This window comes from Myxocyprinus asiaticus, chromosome 2 (assembly GCF_019703515.2).
Source record: "Myxocyprinus asiaticus isolate MX2 ecotype Aquarium Trade chromosome 2, UBuf_Myxa_2, whole genome shotgun sequence".
NCBI classification, from domain to species: domain Eukaryota; kingdom Metazoa; phylum Chordata; class Actinopteri; order Cypriniformes; family Catostomidae; genus Myxocyprinus; species Myxocyprinus asiaticus.
Window position 1 is genome coordinate 15022848 of NC_059345.1, and position 23364 is coordinate 15046211.

At 39.2% G+C, this 23364-nt stretch overlaps 1 protein-coding gene across 1 annotated transcript in view; it reads left to right on the forward strand.

Moving 5' to 3' along the window:
* The first annotated feature begins 284 nt into the window (after window positions 1-284).
* The window catches only part of syt7b (synaptotagmin VIIb), a 189188-nt gene continuing 166108 nt past the window's right edge, over window positions 285-23364 (forward strand). The window contains exon 1 of the mRNA XM_051715768.1: window positions 285-420. Within this exon, the coding sequence (XP_051571728.1) occupies window positions 387-420 (34 nt within the window). The 5' untranslated portion in view covers window positions 285-386. The remainder of the gene's footprint in view (window positions 421-23364) is intronic.

The following is a 23364-nucleotide window of genomic DNA, read 5'->3' on the forward strand; positions in this document are numbered from 1 at the left end:
AAATTGCAGTAGGTTAGAGACAGAACTGCTCAACTAGACATAAACTGAGATGCCATCAGCTGGTGGTGACACGGACGCACAACTCGCCAACCTCGCCTGCATCCCTCCCGTCAAACCCTCTCTGCCATCCTCCAAGATCAATCGAATGAAGGGACTCAGAGAAAGAGGGAGGGAAAGAAAAAACAGTTGAATGCAAGAAAGACATAAGGAGAGAGAGAGAGAGAGAGAGAGAGAGAGAGAGAGAGAGAGAGAGAGAGAGAGAGCGCGCGCTGCTCAGTGCTCACTCGACTTTTGTAAGATCGAGAATATATTCTGGATTCGACTTTTTCTTGGAGGGGACTTGTCAAAAGAAACAGCGTTTGTTGGCGTGGCGAAGTCAAACAGCCATGCACCTGAATCGAGAGGACGAGGACGGGAAAGGTGAGATATAAATGCAGCCAGGTGCCATTATCGTACTTTGCTGGATTACTCTCGTTTGTTTTCATGAAGAACGCCCGCCCTTGAATAGCAGACGGTCTGTCGGAACCCGTTACCGCTTTCCAGACATGTCATTAATGACCCAGTGGTGATTTGGTGCTTTTGCCCTCCACTGTAAACTGTTACATGCCAGCTGTCAAACGCGCAAACAGGTGCAAACGGATCTCTATATATGCATTCTTACAGATTTGCACAAATCTCTCTCTCTCTCTCTTTCTCTCTCTCTCTCCTTTTTACCCCCCTTATAGCACCTGTTGTGTTGCCATGTGAGGGTAAATGCATTTACCCTCATGCCTTTGAGGGAGTTGCCATCCATGCACGCGCAAGGTCATCATCCTTCATCTCATTGTCATGATATGGTGTCTGCGCGTGCGTTTATTAGAAACAGAAGGATATGCGGCTCGCTTTCGTACCCTTGACTGAGTGAACCGGTTCGTCTTATCGACGACCACTTCGTGCAGGGAACTGATGATGGGTCATTATGAGGACGAAGGGAGATGCCCATATGTTGGCCTCTGCCCCCTCCTGTTGCTTAGATTAAGATTGTGAATTGTTATGAACGCACGTGTTGATTTTATTGTAAAAGACATCATGACACAACCGTCATAAAACAACCGTGTTGGTGCCTGTTGCAAGACATTTGTGATATACTGTAGGCTATTGAGGTAATATTTCGAGAATGTGATGAGATTTTGTGGAAATGTATAATATTCATGTAATGTATTCCACGCAGTCGGGAACTGTTGGGTTGTTCTGTTGTGGACACAGACTCGCTTTTGGCATGATGCTATTCTGATTGGTCTGTTTTCCCTCGCATGCCGGTGCTTCCCGCTCCGCGTGCCCTGTTTCTTGAGAATTCCCAGCGCGTCTCAAGGTGGAGCCTGCGCGCGCGTGTTTGTATGTATGCAGTTTAACAGCTGACTTATCGATGGTTGTCCCTCGCGCGTGCACAACCCCGTTATCGTATCCGTTACAGTCAACACGTGGTCTGTGAGAGGTTTGTGATGGAATTTGTTGATATTTGGGTGAAAAATATATCTGGTAGACCTGGGCTAGCAGACTTTTTTACTCCAATTCATGTTTCTCAGGGTGGGTTTATTTTCAAGTCAGTTTCTGTATAGACACATACCTTAAAGACTTGGATTCAAAAGTAAGCTATTGGACATTTCCACTGTTATTTACAAGGAACAAGATGCAGTTGACAACCGAATTGATATTTTGCCCCAATAGTGGGGCATGTTGTCACTTACAGAGTGAGTTGGCATTTTTTTTTTAAATTAAAGAAACACAAAACAGTTCAGAAAACAGCAAACATTTAATAACATGCAAAAATAATATTACACTATTGTTTTCAAAATTGTATATAATAAATTGTATAAAGTTACAACTTTCAAAACACGCGACCTGGCATGTATATAAAATACCCTTGTCCTTAGAACACAGTTTAAACTTTTGGTTAAAATCTACCTTCATTATTTTACCCTTGCCATAATGGTTTTGTTCACTTGTTTACGCATGAACTACAGTTTTACAAAAATATGATGATATTGTAAATAATAATAATAATAATAATTAACTAGGTGTTTGAAACCAACATACAAAAGCACTGCTAGAGAAAACAAGCAATTGTGTATTTGAACTTCTGACTCAAAACTTAATAGTTTTACAGAGATTTCCCCATGTAACAACTGGCCTGGTCTTTCCTATTCATTAGCCATGTTCGCTGTATTCATTCATGGTTTATTAAAAAAATTTAATTACCAAGGTAACTAAACACCATAGTTACTTCAGTTATTGATCCTAGTACTGTACAGGGTTCCCTCGGTCATAGAAAACTTGACAATTGCAAAGGAATTATAAAATTCCTTGAAAACACATGAGGTACGGAAAGTCATGGAAATTAATAAAATCCTAAAAGACATGGACATTGTAAAAAAGTTTTTATAGTTATGCACTTCTCCTTAATATTCAATTACACTAGCTACATTTTGCTTTTATACTGTAAGACTTGCCAAAAACAAGCAATAGAGGTGTCTGATTTGTAAGCAAGTCTGAACGATTAATTAGCGATTCGGATTTCAAATAATGTTTTTTAAATATCTGTAAAGGTAATGAAAAAAGTCATGGAAATTAATTGGACAAAAAGTGTGGGAATCCTGATTGTAAAATCATAATAAATGAATAGGGTTCACCATCAAACAATGGAAGAAGCTTTCTGTCATTTATTTTTCTTTTGGATAATACCAAGTTACCACAGTTTTATTGTAGCAACAATAACTGTAGTAACTGGTATTGTGGTGGAAACTACCATATTTGTAAGGGGTGCTAATTTGTTTGAGAGTTTTATTAGCTTCATGACTATAATCAGCTTTAGTACTTCTTAATGTGAATACATTTGGGATTCTCACACTGAATGTACTGCAGGATATTTAATGCTGTACTAGACAAAAGCAGATTTTGTAAGGACGGATTTGGGAATAACCAGTTGGAGAAAAGCTGAGCCCAATCATCTGAACTGAGCAGCATTTTCTCAGTTGGTTTCCATAAAATACAGATTTGGGCACTAATGCATTTGAATGGAAAATAGACACATCCAAATAGAGAAATGCTGCTATTTGGCAGGGAAAACAACGTTTTTCCTTTGACTAAGTGAACTGGAATGGTAGTGTACCATAATGACAGTAAGGACAGTTGAAGAGCAAACTTCACAGCTCAAGGATACTCGCCAGTTCCCATGTGTTCTCACAATCTCGTAGACCTACCCAGCGGTGGTTTTGCAGTGCTGGTGTGCGATCAGTGATAAGAACCTATATATGATACCGACAAAGGTTAATCTTTGACAGAGGCAAGATTTCAATCACATCAGATAATTTCACACCCTTTAAGCCATCCTGTCTCTTCCTCAAGACTACTTCGCATGTGATCACACGTCTGCCTCACTAAGCTATTATTCGCCATGCAAACTATGATATTGGCCAGTATCTACTTTTTATAAGCACTTTCATGCTGTCTCTCTCTCTCAACCCAAATGCACATTGTTTGAAGTTGAAGGAAGATAACAACAGTTGTCTCAGACTGCTGATAGCAGAAGAGCTTTGACATATTGCGGATTCCTGGATAGGATCTAAATGTCATTGGCATTCCTGGCATGTTCTGATGTTGTAGCAGCAGCGTGATAAGACAAACACAGCGAGAAGGTCAAGTGGCGGCCGCTAAGCGGATGGTGGAGGGGTTGCCAGAGGACACCTCTGGATGGAGCTGGGAGAGTGCGGAGAGATGCAGCAGTGGTACAGGTGCTTTTGGAGGCCTGCCAATCACTTCCTCTCAGATTGGAGTGACATTGTGAGTTTGTAATGCTTTTAGCTCACATCGATGATCACTGATGGCCGGGGAAGGATCAGATGATGCTTGCATTTGGAGCTTGATGCATCCAGACTGAAAAGTCACCTAAGAGTTAATGGCTGTAGGCCAATTTAATGAAAGGGCCAGAGTGAGAGCTCTGTTACCCCTTTTCCACCAAAATGGTGGTGGTGTTTGCGGATCCAGTGCTCGGCTGGGAGATCTGCAGATCTCTCTCTGAAGCGACCTGCATTGCCATTGACTTGAGACTACATAACCTGCCCACAAACACACACAGCACATCATACTTTTTTTTTAAGGCTTAGATAAAGCCTAGAACAGAATACAATGAAATATATCAAAAATTAGATAAACATAAAACTTCACTTCAGGGGCATTTTCTGCCCCTACATTTTAAATATTTAGGGCATTTTTGTCACTTTTCATGGTATTTTGCCCCCAGGCCTTTTTAATTTCTTACCCTGATTCACACATATGATATTTAAAAATAAAATAGTAATATATTTCAGATAGATGGGGAAAATAAAGTGGCTAGAGTAGCTATGGAGCATGACGAAAATATATCAGCTGAATGCCTGCTGCAACACATTGGCCAACATGATCACACAGAAAATTGACATGTTGCTACCGAATATTCTAGTAACCTGAAATCGACCCTTATTCTGCCAAATTACTGACAAGTGGCATCTCTCATCAGACATTTTTGCATTAAATCAAATGTGTTTACCTTTTCCTGTGGAGCTACTGATGATTAGCATGGTTAGGAGGTTGCATTTTCTCTCTAGGATTACATTTTTACTCCACTGACGGTTAGGTTTAGGGTTGGGGTTAGGGAATGGTTCACTCTATTTCATCATTTACAACTAAAAACAACTCGCTTTTGGCGCCACTCTGTGGACATTTCACCTGAAAACTGGAGCTCACACGTGTCCGTTAAGGATTTCAGTTGAACAACTTTTGACCTGCTGTTGCCAAATTCACAGTGTTAACGAATTCACAGTGAGATCAGTCAGCATCGGCCGCTTCCAGTATAGTCATCTTTGTTGATCATAATGGGATCATATAGTTTTATTTTGCTTCAGTCTAGCAAGACTAAGTAGTTGTTTTGAAAACTTGGGAGGACATTATTCCTTCACTAGCCTCTGACATTAGCGGTTCTTGGTTCGAGACCAGCAGGTATAAGGGGCCAGTGCGGAGCCAGTTTTTGGGCCCAGAACTGTCTTGTTTTCTGAAAATCTGGAAGAGTGTTATATGTAACAGCTTTGTCCACTTGCAGGGTAACTGACCGACCTCCTTGGTAACATATCGTAAAGATCTTATCGCTAAACCTTCAGCCATCCCTCACTGCTCCTCGCTGCTATCTACAGACATCTCAGGGGTTTAAGGTGCTGACGTTACGATGATCATAGAGAGAGTGCAGTAGTTGAGATAAACCTGCCATTCTAGGTCTGCACTAAAAGGCAAAGTTGACATAGATGAGAAAGTGAGAGAGACTGGAAGAAAAATAGAGGCAGGTTGACCTTGCAGTTTGTACACATCTCTGGGTAATTGTGTATTAATGGCTGTTTCCAGTCCTATTGTCAAAAGTCTTGTTCATATTTCATTTAGAGACAGAGTAAATGAGAGGTGAGAGTAGTGTACTGAGAAATGAGCAAGACAGGGAAAGGAAGAATGAGTAGTGTGGTGCAAGCAGACAGACGGAGTGAGGCAGAGATGGAGACAAGAGCAATGATTAGTCAGATGCTGTGTGTAATAGCTGTCTGATATATATTTTATCCTTTAAGAGAAAAGTGCAATATTCAACCAATTTTCTTTTCAGGCTAAAACCAGGAGATGTCCCAGCATAGAGATTCAATATCACAAATTTCACATAATTCACACAAATCTCACATTTAACAAGATATTTATCCAACATAATTTGTGAAAGTCAGGGTGCACAGGTTTTTTTTTAATTTTTTTTATCAGAAACTACCATGGCAATAGTGGTGTAAAAAGTACTCAGAAATTATGCTTAAGTGAAATTATCTAGCCAAAAACATACTTGAGTGAAAGTAAAAAAGTATTCACATTAAACTGTACTTAAGTATAAAAAAGTAAAAAGTAACTTTTTTCCTAGCTAGAATGAAATCAAGAGAGGAGATTGTGTGAGAGAGGATGTTGTTAAATTCAATTAGTTTGTTAAGTCACCTTTTTACTGTCTCTGACGACTGTCACATTTCTCCCCCAGTGGCATTCACAACCTGGTCAAAGAATCATGTTACAATAACTACATTTTGCAAAATGATTTTTATGTGGCCTGTTGTACGTAACACAGCAGTTTCCTGGTGGAATTAACACTAGAGGCACTAAAACAACAATTACTTTTATCCCCTTCCACTCAAATCACAAGTAAAACAGCAGATTATCAGTTCATAAACACTAACTTTTTGCTCTGTTCCTCACACAATGCTATCTTATGACATATAAACTATAGCGCATGACTAATTTTAACATTTGCATTACATAACCAACTACATTTACAAGCTTGTCTAAGTGTGATCAAATTGTGCGGTAGCTCAACTGATAGAGTGTTGCATATCAGAATCAGAATGAGTTTTATTGCCAAGTGTTCTCACGTACACAAGGATTGTTTTTTTTTTTTTGGTGATAGGAGAAACAACACAGAACATTAAAGTGAGACAGAATATAAAACAAGGTAAGAGTATAAATAGACATACAAATAATAGGACATATAACATAGAATGGTGTATGTACATGTGCAAGTGGTAATATATGTGCAAGGTAGGGGTATGTACAGTAATTTAATTAAATATGAGTGAATTTACATATGTACATAACATTTATTTACATTATTGCACTATGGGGAAGTCCTGACGGAAGTTTAATTGTTTATGTGGAAAATGGCTTGAGGGGAAAAACTGTTCTTGTGCCTGGATGTCCTGACGCTGAGTGCTCTTTAGTGCCGGCCAGAGGACAACAGTTCAAAAAGGGAGTGAGCAGGGTGTGTGGGGTCCAGAGTGATTCTACCTGCACGTTTTCTCACTCTGGAGACTTACAGGTCTTGGAGGGTGGGCAGGGGGGCACCCATAATCCTCTCAGCAGTCCTGACTGTCTGTTGTAGTTTCCTTCTGTCTGATTTGGCGGCTGAACCAAACTAGACAGTTATAGATGTACACAGGACAGACTCAATGACGGCTGAGTAGAACTGAGTCAGCAGCTCCAGTGGCGAAGGAAGTACAGCCTCTGCTGAGCCTTCTTCACAATGGAGTCAATGTGGGTGTCCCACTTCAAGTCCAGAGAGATGGTAGAGCCCAGGAACCTGAATGACTCCACTGTTGCCACAGTGCAGGATGGATGGGGGGGGGGGGACTTCTCCTGAAGTCCACTATCCCAAAAAATAATACTTAAGTATAATACTTAAGTTTTTTTACTCAGTTATTTTACACCCCTGCATGGCAATCTTTGAAAGATATTCACTTTTGTTTGAGACATAATAGTGAGCAGTTGTGAGGCCACATAAGGGCCAGGGTGGCACAGGTCCACCCAGACTAATCAGACTGATCACACTGTGAATTTGGCTACAGTAGGTCAAAAGTTGTGCTGCTGAAATCGGTCTGTGGTTACCAAAATTCTAATCACTGCCCCTCAGTGGCCAAAGCTGAAAGTGTTGTTGAACATATGGCCACTTGTGAGCTCCAGCTTTTTGGGTGAAATGTCCATAGTGTCACCAAAACATGTTGTATTTCAGTTGAAAATTAAATATTACAGTCAACAGGAATGCATATTTTATTAGCCGAAAACCTAACCCAAGAAAAGTCAGTGGTAAAAATTTAATCTGCAACCTACGAATCACGTTCACCATTCCCTGCTATATAGTATGCCAAAAACTCTAATGGAACATTTCCAAATCCACAGTATTCATGAAGCAGTAAGCGAGAAATACCCGGATGACCTACTATTTCCAACAAGATTTTGAAGTGCAGATTGACTGGACACTTTACGATCCCATAATCCCTCGGGAGCTGAGGCGACATCACGTTCAAAACACTGGATTTAAAGGAACAGTGGTGAATCACGAGTTGGCGGCTTTTTTCAAATGTAAGTGCTATGTACTGTATACCAAGATAATTGTTCCTTGTGCATAAATGGTCCTTATTTAGCAAAACGAGAGCAGATTATTTTTGCAGCTATTGTTTGTCTGTTGTATTCAGGTCACAAAACGATGCCCATGCCCCCAAATTAAGTATGTCAGAAATCTATTAATTAGGGATGTCATTAAATATCGATATATCGATTATTGATCGGCACATTATTTTATCAATATATTTTAGAGGCATTGATATATTAGAATTAGCTGACATTTATATTAGTAGCCCAGTTATCACACTTTCCAATTCACTCAGCTGGTCTCTGTTTAACAGTCTGGTGTAATAGCATTGGGAGACCACAAGAGGGCGATATACCATTTACTGAAGCCGGTAGCGGTCACAATCACACACACACACACACACACACACACACACACACACGGACGAACTGAAGCGGAGTAGATGGCAGTCCAAAGTTACAAAAGTTTTTGTACATCTTAAAGAATTAACAAAGTGACATTGATGAGTATGCAGGTTAGTGAAACTGGCATAACTGCATGATGTTTATTTATGCAAATTTTCTGTATGTAACCAAGAATAGGTCTTTCATTCAAGCTGTCAAATGACAAAAATACATTACTGAAAATACATTGTGTAGGCTCTATGAAAGATGCTTACACACAATATATCATCCAGTTATACTAGAGTAAATAATCTTTGTCCTTTGATAATTATTTGTGTTGAAATTAATAGAAAAATATGCGATCTGTGCCCCGTGGCATTTCAGAATTTTGACGCTGAGCGTTGGCGGTGTGTGCGTACATTTGTAGAAAATAAATAATTGTTTTGAATTTTAGAACGTGCCATGTCACCCGCCAGATGCATCCGGTGTGCGACCCCCTTTAATTAACCCTGCCGCTCACAGTTTACCAAAGCTGTCTTGAAAAATATGTCTGAAGAGATAAAGACTATTGTGCAATGAGCATCCCTATTTATATAAAACAAACACTGATATATTTCGATAATCATCCGGAAAATCTTCCGATTATCAATGCGTGAAAAGGCATTAATCCCAAGCCTACTATTCATACCACTCGGATGCATACCTAAAAGACTGTACTATTTTGCCAGCAAATAAGTGCATAGTACACCATACATACTGTCAGGGGCAGAATGGCCATAGGGAGAACCGGGACTTTTCCCAGTGGGACGAACGGGGCCAAACGGGCGGCAATAAGCTGAAACTGTCCGCCTCGTTATGCCAAATGGGCCGCGACTGGCAGAATAGGGCGCTGCGATATGCCGAAGGGGTCCGTGATTATTTTTTTTATTTAAAATTTAAAATCTTTGATGTGATTAGTTAGCTTATAAATTGAAATGAAATGTGTCTCTCTGCACTTCCTACTCAGTTGTGGTTAGGCATCATTATTCAGTGGGTTGTACAATTAAACAGATATGCTCTATGCATTACGTTCTGTCAGGGAGCACATATTTGACTCACTTTTGGTGAGAATTTCTCCCCATCACCAATAACATTTCAGACATAAGAAACAAATATCACATTGGCACAGTGGTTGGATCTTAGGTAGTGTGCTCCTTTTGTTCTGGTGAAACCTTTACCTGGCTGACAGTATATTAAAGAATGGGTTTTGTTACTGTACAGTTAATTGCCGTACAGTAAGATTTGTAAAATGAGCAAAAACAGTCTCATAAGGAAAGGGCCACTGTGGTTGTTCACTTTTCATGGTGGTCAGATGGGCCCCTTCCTTTCTAAATGGGTGGTTCCAAAATTAATTACAGTGTGCCCATAGTCCAAAGTCTACCTTCATTCAAACTGTTGCATGTGTTACCAAAATGGTTCCATTTCCCAGGTGAGGCATTCGGGGTGGAAGCAGGAAAGTCTTATTACTGTCCAGTTATTTTTGGTGAATAGACCTTTTCAGGGTAACAGAATTTTTAGCGTAAACTCGCACACCAGTAACTTTCTTCCCATACAAATCTATTAAATATGATGTTCTCTGAAGTACACAGCAGTCTGATACAGTTCAGTACATTCCCCCTATAATTCATTATCCAAGAGCTGGGCCTTTGAATCTGAGAAAGAGAGAGATCTCAGGCTAAGTGCTAACATATATCAGTGTGTGTGTGTGTGTGTGTGTGTGTGTGTGTGTGTGTTGTATTATGTAACTGTCTCTGGATCAGTTCAGTCACATTGGGAATCTGGGATGCGTTTATGTTTGGTCACGTCGGCACACCTCAAATTTCCTCCCTTTATTCTCTTCCAATCTCTCCTCACTTTGCTCCCACTTTATCCTCCTCTTTGTTGATCTCTTTATCTTCTGAGCAACCTCGTCTGTCACCCTCCTTTGGACAACTCATTTTTATGGTGAAAAGTAAAATCACCATCACTTCGTCATTGAGAACACTGATGAATTATGAGAGAATAGAGAGAGGCTTTATAGAAAAAGAGAGAAATGAGGAAATTCAAATTGGAGAGCAATAGCAAGGTCAAAATGCTTGCCCATGCAAAACCCGCCACTACAATGCATGGTTGTTGCTATGTGGTTGGCAAAGCATTGCTATATGATTTCTTGTAGCTCAAAAAGCAACAGCAGGTTCGATTCCCAGGGAACACACAAACTGATACAATGTATATCTTGAATGCACTGTAAGTTGCTTTGGATAAAAGCGTCTGCCAAATGCATAAATGCATAAATAGTTGCCAGGGACTTCTTGGTGGTTGCTAGGGATTGTTAAGTGGTTGCTAGATCGTTGCCTCAGCAAACATCACTAATAATTAGGGCTGGGTGGTTTAGTCCAGTTAATTATATTATAAAAATTATATTATAAAAAAGTATATAAATTATAGACAAAAAAGGATTGCAAAACTACTCTAATGACACTTATAAGAAACTTAATGACCAAATAAGTGCATTAGAACCCTCTTGATTTCATTGTGCCAGCAAAAATCATTGTGAAAATATTGTGAATATGTGATGAATTGCCAAATTGCTTAAATATTGTGAATATGTGATGAATGGCCAGCCCTACTAATAATGTGTTAATAGAGAACGGCAGTATGGTAAAAGAGAAATATGCATATAGGAGGACTTGTGCAAGGTCAAATAACAGAGAGATCAGTTGAAAATATTGAAGAAGAACAAAAAAAGTGATAAATGTAACTGAAAAAGAGAAAATGATTGTTTAAAGTTTCAAGCCATGGCAGCATTTTTTTTTCTTTGTGTCAAGAAGGAAAGGTTTTAGAAGGGAATGAGGAAAACATTGAAAGAGCAAGAAATAAGAACTGAGAAAGGGATTGATGGTGCTCAGAGGCATGAAGAAAGACAGAGATGGGGGTGAGATGAAGGGCTACCAATCTGTCAAGCTTTTGTTTTGAAGAGAAATAGAGTACCATTTTCAGCCAGCGATTCAGCATCAGAATTCTTTATGCTGCAATATCTGTAAATTTTTAGCATCATTTATCATGTCAGAAATGCTGTTTAAATCTTTAAGAGATTTGGCCTGAAGAAATGTCTATGTCATAATGAAAGAACCAACACAAGAGGCTGTGGGATCTTCATGTTAAATGCACATATACATTAGTGTTTAAATTACTCCAGAGAACGCTGCATATCCGCTGATTTCATTGGGGGTGGTACATTGCACGGACATGCAAGGGTTTCTTAGCGTGACACTTTATCATAAGACCAGAGAGACGGAATTCGGCAACAGGAGGTCGAAAGTTTTGCTGAAATTCATTGAAATTCGAAACCACTGACCAAGTGGCTGAAGTGGGAAGTGTTGTTGAGGTAAAATGCCCACAGGGTGGCGCAAAACGTGAGTTGTATTTTTATGCATGTGTTATTAACACTATTCCCTAATACAAACCCCAAGCCTAAACCTTACCGTCAGTGGAGTAAAAATTTAATTTTAGATTTAAAATGCAACCTCCGAATCATGTTCACCATTGTTTATGAGAACGCGATAACTTCTTGGTTTCCACTGGACCAGAACCCGTATCTCAGAGATTGCTTGTGTAATGCTCTATGCTATATCACCACAGAGAAAGGTGAACACTTCTGAACTGATGCAAAAATATCTGTTTTATCTGATGTATGATGGCCAGGGAGTTGGCATTTTCTAGGTTTATACCATTCTCCAAGTCATCCCTGTGCACTAAAACGTTCACTCCCTGACAATTCCCAGAATGCACCGTTAAAACAAGTGAGCATCAAATCTAATTTGCGCTTGCCCATATTGAAACTTGAAATGTCATTGGTTTAAACATCAAGTTTGAATATGCAGAAGCACATGCGATTTGATTGTTTTGGGCTACTTTTATGGTACTTTATGGTGCTTTTCACTGTTTGCTTTCATTGTATGTAAAAGAGCAGGGTGAACATTCTTCAGGGTCAAATTCACTAGTTGTGTCCAGAGGCGGACTGGCCATCAGGAGTACTTTTCCATTTGCCAAAGTGGGCCGCGATAAGCTGAAGGGGGCCACGAGAAGGTGCCGCGATATCGTGCCAGATTGTGGTGGTCTGCTGCATCCCCCACTATATAGCACTCAGAATCAGCCTGTGAGATTTGGAATTGCACCACGCAAACTGTGTTCAGAACAGATTTTATTGCCGTGTTTGCACGGTTGCCTTGTCTGCATAATAACTTTAGTGAATCGGCTGCTAAACCATCACAGACAGTGTGGGCAAATAAACAGCGCTTTTTTCCAGGTGCAATACATATTTAGAGAATTTACCCCTCAAGATTTATCCTTTTGTGTTTAACATAAGAAAGAAAATCATGGAACAACATGAGTGTGAGTAAATTAAGGGTGAAATATTTGTTTAACATAGTAGTAGAAGTAAATGCACATCTAAAATCCTGAGGTGCAGGTCATGACACTATGTTATTTCATAAAATATAATCCATTCTGATCCCTTCAGTGTGAACGTGTTTGAGGATTCCAGCCATGGGCTTCCAAATATGTGTAAAATCCTCTCAATGGAAATTAACCTGGTCAAGGGGACGCTTATCTGAAGACCAGGCAGGAGGGGTGAGAGCAAGAGAGAATGAGAGCAACAGAGTAGAGGTCAGTAGCACTGTGTGGGCAGATTGAATTGATGAGCCGTTTGTACATTTTACTTAAATGGCAGGAAGTGACAAGTGGCATTGACTCAAGCAGACATAGTCACAAAATATCCTCATTTAAAATAAAGCAATAAGCCACGATACGTCACGTGTTACGACGATTCTAACATGCATTAGGTGTTCTGAGTTGTTTTTAGTACATTGCTATTTTAGAACAGCTTTTAACATGGCTCATTCAATAAGATTTAACATTTACATTTATTTGTTCGGCGGATACTTTGGGCATGACCTCACAGTTGTAAATGCCATGCACTACCTGCTGAGCTACAGCATAGCTGAAATTTAGAGCTGAAATATGTCAGTCATTACAATAGTAAAGTGATTTTTGGGAGAGTACTTACAAAGTGATCTAAGACTGTGAAAAAGAGAGTGCAGGAAAGAAAAACGTAAAATAACATGTGGCAGTAGAAATGTGTAAAGCTGTAAACATCTTGCTATACCGTTTAAACCGTGGTAGATATATTTGTATGGCTAACTTTGCAGCTTGACGCATTAAAAATTCAGTTGATGTGTGGTCACAGGTGTGTGTTTATCGGCTTTAAATGTAGCTCATACAATCAGAAATGAGAAAGACTAAAGATTAAATAACTTTTTATTTTATAATATTGGTTTAACTTTTTTGTTTTTAATTTAGCTGTTATATGATGTGAGATGGGGACACTAGAAATGTCCTCATAAACCAAATTTATAGCATGATACCCTTGTATTTGCCAGTTTGTAACCTAAAAAAACCACCCCCCCCCCCAAAAAAAAACACCCAAACACAACACACACACACACACACACACACACACACACATACACATACACACACATACTAGAAGACACATGCACACACTCATCCATGTCAAGGAACAGATGGTGAGACATATCTATTTTCAGACAGACTGGCAAGGTATGCCAACACACAACAGACTGTGAAAGTACAAGACACAATGCTTGCACACGTGCACACTAAAATCTAATTGTAATAACCTAGTAATGAATGCTCACTCAGTGATGTTACCTTAATTCATTTCTCTGTGTGTGTGTATCTGCATGTGTGTGTGTGTGTGTGTGTGTGTTAATCTTACAGTCAGTCAAGCACACAGCATTCCTGCCTTCAGGATTTTTGACAATCCCAAACAGCAAATTTGTAATCAGTTTTCCAGTTTCCTGGTGAAATAAACACTAGAGGCACTACAACATTGATTTTTATTGTCTTTCACACAGATCTTATCTTATGATATTGAAATACACTTAAACTGTAGTGCATGACTTGCATGATACATTTTTACGTTTGAATATATAACCAGCTACATTTAAAAGCTTGAGTCAAAGTATGAGTGTCATTATACACTTCAAAATAATGTGGTTGCTTCAGCAATTGCATTTTTCAGATCATATTTGCATTTTATGACACTATCGGTTAGGTTTAGCTTTAAGGTTTAGGGTTTAGGGTAAGCAGGTAGGTTTTGTTGATTTAAAACTAGCAAGAGCATTAACCTTGAAAACCTTATTGGTCTAGGACAAAATTTAAGTCACTATAAGTCCACTCAGTGGACATTTCACCTCGGAACTGTTGGGATACGTGTATAGAGCCACTTGCCTTTTCGCACGAGAGTTTCTCCTTTACCGACAGATCCCCCAGTGTGAGTTCTTAAATGCATGCTGTAATTAAAACAAATGTACACTTCATGTTGTACTTGCTTGTTTTGTTTATTGAGGGGGAATCTACGCCCCTGACCGCATTGCTGCATCAAAACAGTTAGCTCCGAAGGTAACGGCTTTAAACTTTTATTTGATTCTTTGAATGTTTGTAACATAAAAAAATTAAGATTTTGTGATGTTGGAAAGACTATTTGAGCAGCTGGTTCATTATGACAGCTGCTTCAGTCCCTCTTTTCTGGTAAACAGCAGCACGAATGCAGATCACACCGGTTTGGTCGTACGTGTCTGAACACAATTGCAAAAAATTTCTCAGATCATTTGGTTATCTGAGCCTTGTGTTGTTCGTAAGAACACACCTTGCGCATGTAAAATCACATGTTGCCTCTCATGTCTTATTGCTTTACTTTGAATGCATTAAGAAAATCTTTATAATGCATTATATATACATGCTTCATAGAAAGTTTCAACAGTTGATCCTTCATTTTATGAAAGAGTTCCATGTTGAAAGAGTACCAGTTCCAGAATGCATTGATACTTTAATTACTGCCTGAAAATCGCAGCGTATCCACATCAGATTGCTTCACTGAATGTTCTCTAGCTGCAGTCACTATCTATTAGTATGGAACAGTGGCATATACCTGTCAGTGTTTGTCAAAATTGCTGATGGCAGCTGCAGTCAATTATCCGAAGGACAAAAAAATAAAAAAAAATAAAATAAAAAAAATACGAGAAGCAGCTGGAACCAAATAAATGCAATATTTTATTTCAAATTTAATAATTTGGTATCTAGCAATGCTGGGCTGAGGGGGTCAAATATGAGGCGTATTGCATGACGCAATTGCCTAGTGAACAGTTATTCTTATCTGTTATCTTTAGATTTTGTCCGTTTGACATTTGCAAGGACAAGATAGAAAAATGACAACGTATGATGTAATAACAGCATATATTATCCACCTGCGTGTCTTTTGAAAGGCATCTTTCTCCACCTATACACACAAGCAAAGGTTTGTCTCAACAAAGATTATGTAACTGATTTAAAGGGATAACTAATACAATAATTAAACCTCTGTCATCAATCACGCACTCTTATGTTATTCCAAACCTAAATTACTCTTCAAAAGAAAGAAAAGAAGATGATAGGCAGAGTGTTCAGGACTGACAGCCTCAGTCACTTCTGACTTTTACTGTATAGAAAAAATATGCAATTAAAGTGACTGAGGATACAGTTCTGCATTGTCTTGTTTTCCACGAAAGAATGTAAGCCATGCCTTTTGGTGAACATTCGGTCAATGTAAGTCTATAGGATTTTTTTGGGACTTTGATTGCCGCAGCTACTGAAAAACTGTGTGAGCTTGGTCAGTTAATAAAGATACAGCACACTAAGTCATAAAAGGTTGAAAAACGATACTAAATTTGGTGGCTGCAGCTTGAGGGGTAAGTGATTTCGAAAAAACTTTATCCAAAGTTTGTACAATGTTGGCTTTGTCAAGTCAACATAATAAATATTGCATCTAGAATGGCAACAAACTAAGACATACCCAAAAAAAAAACATATAAAAGATACTCTATACCAAGGATGTAAAAAGTACAAGTACCTCTGGTACTAGTCAATACTAAAATAAAAAAATACCATTCTGCAATACTGGAATAATTGAGTGCCGACTCAATTTGGTACCCACATGCTGACTACAGGTGGCTGCTTCCAAACGCTTGTGTGTGTTTGTGTGTGTGCATGCTCTGTGAAGAGTGTTTGTGCCTCATGCAGTGTTGGGTAGTTTGCTTCTGAAATGTAATCTAGTACTGATTGCAAAATACACAACCAAGATTGTAATCAGTAAGTGGGACAGTCAGTAGATTAACATTTGTAATTGAACGATTTATTAATTAATCAAAAATGAATTAGCAAAAAAAAAAAAAAAAACATTGCAGCAAACAGCAGCCAAATACAAATAATAAAATATACAATGATTAATAGTTATATTAAAATTATCCTATTATACTGTATATATGTATATAGTGGATTAATTGCGGTAATGCACCTGCACGCATTAACGATCAAATGCATTTCTTTGACAAAATACCCGTCTTGACGAGGTATTTATGAAACACAGTCAGTAATATCTTAAGGGATTGCAGTGTAAATGCAGCCTAGCCTAGACCTGCCTCTGTCTATTATATTGGTAATATTTATCAAACAGCAATATTGACAAAGAAAAAGAGAAAAATGCTCTTAATTATTACTCTGTTCTTTATTACTGACTGTTTACTTAACTCCTTGAAGGCTACATACCATTGATTTAGTGTAATTTTTCATTATATTAGTATTTAATTATAATAATTATATAAAGTGTGTTCAATAAGATACAGTAGTAGTTAAATGTTAAATGTTGCTGTAAAATAGAAATTGGTATTGTGTATCATGAAATTTCACTAATATTGATATCAACTACTGAAATTTTGCAATCATGACAACCCTTCTACTCACCATGATTGCTGCAAGCATGCATGGACACACACGCACGCACGCACGCACACACACACACACACACACACACACACACACACACACACAGATATGGACAGACACTCCTCTGCCCTCCTATGGACAGACACTTACTCCTCTGCCCTCCTCCCACTGTTCCTCTTGCTGTTGTGGACCCCTTCAGTTCCACGAGCTTCATCAGTAGTCTGCTCACTGCTGGAGCACACTGCTAATCATCTGCTGTTTGCTTGCCACTACTGTAAGTCAGGGTTGTCTACAGAGAGACCACAGCAACCTTTCCCTCTCCCTCATGCCCTTTTGTCTTTCTCTTTCTTTCTCTTAGTTCTCAGCTTTTTCTCCTCCTGCCTTGTAAAATTGTTCTCTCTGTGTCTGGCATCACAATGGCCGGGTATACTCTGCAGTTAAATACACTTGTCACTTTTCTGTGTGCATGCAGTGACAAAAAGTTTAGTTATTTACTAAATTAAAACCTGAAAAATTCAGGCAGTGACAACCAAATTTTCTGTGGTAATCAATAGCATGCCACAGATGCTGTGGATAGAGCTTAACTTAACATATAGAACATTCCTGAAATCTTTTAATGTACTGTATTATAGCTACTCACAAACTCTCACATACATTTCTGTAATTCTGTCTATTAAGCTATGTTAAGTAATGTAATACTAACTTACTATGTAATGAAAATGTGCATTATACTGTATACTGTGTACTGTATTTTTATTTTAACTATAAACATTTCATACAGTACTATGCTACATTGTTGTCACATGACCTCACCTTGTTGTCACATGATCTCATTAGGTTGTTTAATTCAGTGAGTGCCATCCATTTTCACTTGCAAATGAGCTTTGCAGCAAATTTACAGCAAGTTGTCCATTGTTGCCAAAGGTTTGCTGCAGGTTCACCACTATCAGTGAAGAGCTGCAAATTTCTGGCAAACATTTTTGGTGAATCACAAGCTCATTTGCATGCATGTGAAAATAATTTTTGGCACATTTTTGGCAAGTTTGTGGCTAGTTTGCCAGAACTCTAGATTTTTTGTGATTTAGACCGTGGCATGATTGTTGGTGCCAGACACACTGGTTTGAGTATTTCTGTAACTGCTGATCTCCTGGGATTTTCATGCATAACAGTCTCTAGAGTTTACTCAGAATGGTGCCAAAAACAAAAAACATCCAGTGAACGGCAGTTCTGCAGACAGAAAAGCCTTGTTGATGAGAGAGGTCAACGGAGAATGGCCAGACTGGTTCGAGCTGACAGAAAGGCTACGATAACTTAGATAACTGCTCTGTACAATTGTAGTGAGCAGAATAGCATATTAGAATGCACAACACGTCGAAAAAAGCATATGCATATTTTCTATTGCTACAGTTGACACATTCACCACAGAAAATTGGCTCTATTCAAAACCTATTGAGCTGCCTTGCTGTTAACTGCCTTCATAGGTAGATGCCTTCTATGGCAGCATCCTTACTGAAATCGAACCTTATAATGTAACCGATTTGGAATGCTATACATAGGCAGCAACTATTCTAGAATATTCTAGAAAACTTTGATATTCTAGAATTTTACAACTCAAAACAGATATTCTAGAATGTTACGGATCAAAACTGTTATAGTCTAGAATGTTATGGCTCAAAACTGTGAGACTCTAGAATGTTATGACTCCAAACTGATATTGAAGAATGTTACAGCTCAAAACAGTGATAAACTATATGGCCAAAGGTTTGTGGACACCTGAACACAAACATGCATATATGCTTGTTGAACATTCAATTTCAAAACCATCGGAATTAATCCCACTCTTTGCTGCTATAACATTTTCCACTCTTCTGGAAAGGCTTTCAACTTGATGTTGGAATATAGCTGCGGAGATTTCCTGTTCGGGAGAGAGAGAGACGCATGCGGCCACATTGCATATGTGTCTGTGTTTGTTTACGCTTGTTTTAAGTTGAGTTTGACATTAAAACGTTAGGTTCCCGCCTCCTCCTTGCCCATCCTTATACTGTTACAGTGGTGCCGAAACCCGGGAGGGAGGAGGGATGCGCTGTCGCAGAGTCCTTGCCGCTGCCATCCGCCAAGGGAGCAGCCGTGGCCGTCTGCCTGGGGACGGAGGGGTCGCTGCCAGCCGGCGAGAGCCGGAGGAACCACGGCCATCTTCTGAGAAAGGGAGGAGCAGTTCCATCCGCCAGGGGCCGGAGGACTCACTGCCGTCCGCTGGGGGAGGAGCGAGCTGGCATCCGCCAGAGGGCAGAGGAGCAGTTGAGGACCGGGCGACAGTGCGTCAGGGAGCTGGCGAGCAAGTTCTTCTCTCCCTTTCCTCTCTCTGTCTCTCTCTGTGTGTCTCCACTCGTCCTTTCCCTCTCCCCATGCCTCCCCTAGTCTCTCCCCCAGGTTCTCAGGAGGTGGGGTGGACCACCGGCTGACAGAACGGCCGGAAGGGCAGCGTCTCCCCTTCAGAGATGGGAGGGGTAGTTAGTCAGACCGGTGGCGCCCCGGCCTGAATCGGGCGGGGGAGGAGTGTGATGAGGAGGAGGGCGTGACCGGGCCATGATGGAGCACGGCCGGTGCTGAATCAGCTGATCAGCCAGAGACGCTGGTTCGGAAGAGAGAGAGAGATGCACACAGCCACATTGCAAATGTGTCTGTGTTTGGTTACGTTTGTTTTAAGTTGAGTTTGACATTAAAAATGTATGTTTACTGTTCAGCCGGTTCCCGCCTCCTCCTTACCCATCCTTATACTATTATAGTGCGGAAAAGTGGAGTACTCATCATAACATTCAAAATAACAAATTCAAAGCATCGGATCGGCACTAGAATGAAATGGAAACTCCTGCTCAAGAACTGGAGATGTTTAATCTAAATTAGACACATACCTGATGAAAGCTATTTAAAAAAAAGGGGTGGGGACAAAACTGGCCAAGGCAAAAAGTGGTGGGACATGTCCCACCCATCCCACCCATAAATATATTTGCATGCTGCCTATGTAGGCTCTGGAGCAGGCTCTTGCAACTTGCAATGATGAGAAAATAACATTTTATACTATATGACAGGGAATTATAGAGGATTTTAAAGAAAATTATTTTGAACTACCAAGAGATTGATACAGGGCTGAAATATGGGAGAAGGTATTAAAGTTTGACAGATCAGGGGAAATAACCTTCTAATCAGGCCGAAAGCAGTCCACTGTGAATAACAGGCCTTTATCTGCTGCTATGCACGCCATGTTCCCTTTTGCCTGGCTGGGTATTTGTGTATGTTTTCTGTGTGTATACATATACGTTTTTATGTGTCGTGCTGCATTTGCATGTTGTGTGTTTTTAATTATGTGTTTTTGCCAGGGGCAAAAGTGCAAGGAAAAAAAAAAAAAAAAAGGGAAAAGGTATGATTAAGCATGTGTTTTTAATTAATTAATTTTTTTATGGGTGTGAAAGTGAGAGAGAAATGCGAGGATATTTTTGGCTAAAAATAGCACTCATAACTGAATAATTACCCCACAGGCATGCAGTGACAGATAACATATGACTCGTAAGCCCCAGATGCCAAATGAAGCCCTGTTAAAGAACAGAGCACTCTGATTGGATAACTGGTACATGTCTGCTTGAGACTTGTTGATTAGCTGTGAGGTCACATGAATAGTTGCAGTCAATTTACACTTATGGACACACCAGCAGATGCATTGATAATATTGCGGATGACCTCCAGTCTGGAAATATCCATGGCAATCTTTTAGTCAGCCAAATTGCGTTTTTAATGGAATGCTCTCAAATCTCTGGAGAACTGAGTTATACACCCTGTTGGTGTCACTGTACAGTGAGAGAACACAGTGCTTTTCACTAGAATTTATGCCCAGATGTTGATAGTTTAACAGTCATGTGATGTCTAAGTGGCTTACAGTTGTGCTCAAAAGTTTGCATACCCTGGCAGAAATTGTGAAATTTTGGCATTGATTTTGAAAATATGACTGATCATGACTGATCCTTATCTTTTATTTAAGGATAGTGATCATATGAAGCCATTTATTATCACATAGTTGTTTGGCTCCTTTTTAAATCATAATGGTAACAGAAATCACCCAAATGGCCCTGATCAAAAGTTTACATACCCTTGAATGTTTGGCCTTGTTACAGACACACAAAGTGAAACACACAGGTTTAAATGGCAATTAAAGGTTAATTTCCCACATCTGTGGCTTTTTAAATTGCAATTAGTGTCTGTGTATAAATGGTCAATGAGTTTGTTAGCTCTCACGTGGATGCACTGAGCAGGCTAGATACTGAGCCATGGGGAGCAGAAAAGAACTGTCAAAAGACCAGCGTAACAAGGTAATGGAACTTAATAAAGATGGAAATGGATATAAAAATATATCCAAAGCCTTGAAAATGCCAGTCAGTACTGTTCAATCACTTATTAAGAAGTGGAAAATTCAGGGATCTCTTGATACCAAGCCAAGGTCAGGTAGACCAAGAAAGATTTCAGCCACAACTGCCAGAAGAATTGTTCAGGATACAAAGAAAAACCCACAGGTAACCTCAGGAGAAATACAGGCTGCTCTGGAAAAAGACAATGTGGTTGTTTCAAGGAGCACAATATGACGATACTTGAACAAAAATGAGCTGCATGGTCGAGTTGCCAGAAAGAAGCCAATGCCACAAAAAAGCCCAGTTCCAATATGCCCGACAACACCTTGACACGCCTCACAGCTTCTGGCACACTGTAATTTGGAGTGACGAGACCAAAACAGAGCTTTATGGTCACAACCATAAGCGCTAGGTTTGGAGAGGGGTCAACAAGTATTATGCTCCTTGAAACAACCACACCGTCTTTTTCCAGCCTGTATTTCTCCTGAGGTTACCTGTGGGTTTTTCTTTATATCCCGAACAATTCTTCTGGCAGTTGTGGCTGAAATCTTTCTTGGTCTACCTGACCTTGGCACAACTGTATGTTTGAATTTGGTTTGATTTCTAATTACATGTAGAATTATATATGATTCAAGTAGAAGATAAAGTAGAAGACAAGCTTGACTCTAACACTTTATTCATTGATACAGCTATTTGAGGCAATGATTTTGTGGTTTCCTTATTTCTTCATTTTTTATAAAATTGCTCTGTTGAAACTACAGTGTAGCTTAGTGTTTGTCAGAAAAGTGTGCTTCTAAATGAATCGCTGCACACCCCACATGAAAGGGCAGCTAGGTTAAAACAAACTATAAGAATGAAAGTCAAGAGTCAAGTCATAAGTAGGTGAAACAGTATAAGATTTTCATAGTGCTTATGTAAATTACTTTAAATAACTTTGAAGGTGTTTTCAAGTGAGCAAACTCGCTAAATGCATAAAAAAACTGAATTGGAGCCTGCCAGCAGGAAATAGGATGAAGTGATGAACAAACTGCCAAATGTTTTTTTTTTTTTTCTTTTTTGAATCGTAGGTTCAAAAACGCAGTTTCGCCACAATTTAATGCCGTTCTACACTGTTCCACCACAATTTTACCCCTGACTATAGCGAAATTAATGTGAACTTTCTGTTTTTACGGTGAGTTTTCTCTTTCAAGACAACTACAGTCATGGCAGGGCAACAGTTTAAAGAGAATATTGCTGAGCAAATAAGTGTATATATAAGTAATAAGTCAATACATTTATTGCATCTTACCAGAGTAACACAAGAAAGCACGTTAAGCATGTTCAACCAGACTGCAGGTTGGCAATGAAGTGGCCAAGCACTAACTTCTGCATCCACATACTTGCTTAGAGGATGTTTCGTCCTAAATGAGTCATTACAAATCTTTTCAATCTGTAGTTTATCTGTTTTTTTTAATGAAAGGGGATATATAATTTAATTTTCCATTTTCCATTTAGAATTATTTTTCAGATTATTCACTTATTAAAACCAAACTATATTTGTATTTTAAACTACATGTTGTCATGTGAAAGACCAGTAAAGTAACTCTCATGAGTCTCATGAGCCTTAAGTACACATAACACAGTAACAGTTCTTGGTTTATTTGGTGTATCAATTTATTCATTCACTTTTTTGAATTAATAAATTATACATTATTTTTGATTCTCTAAAAAGACCTAGCTCATAGAATCGTTCGGAAAACACTGGTAGCACTGTAGTTGTTGTTTCACTAAAAAGAAA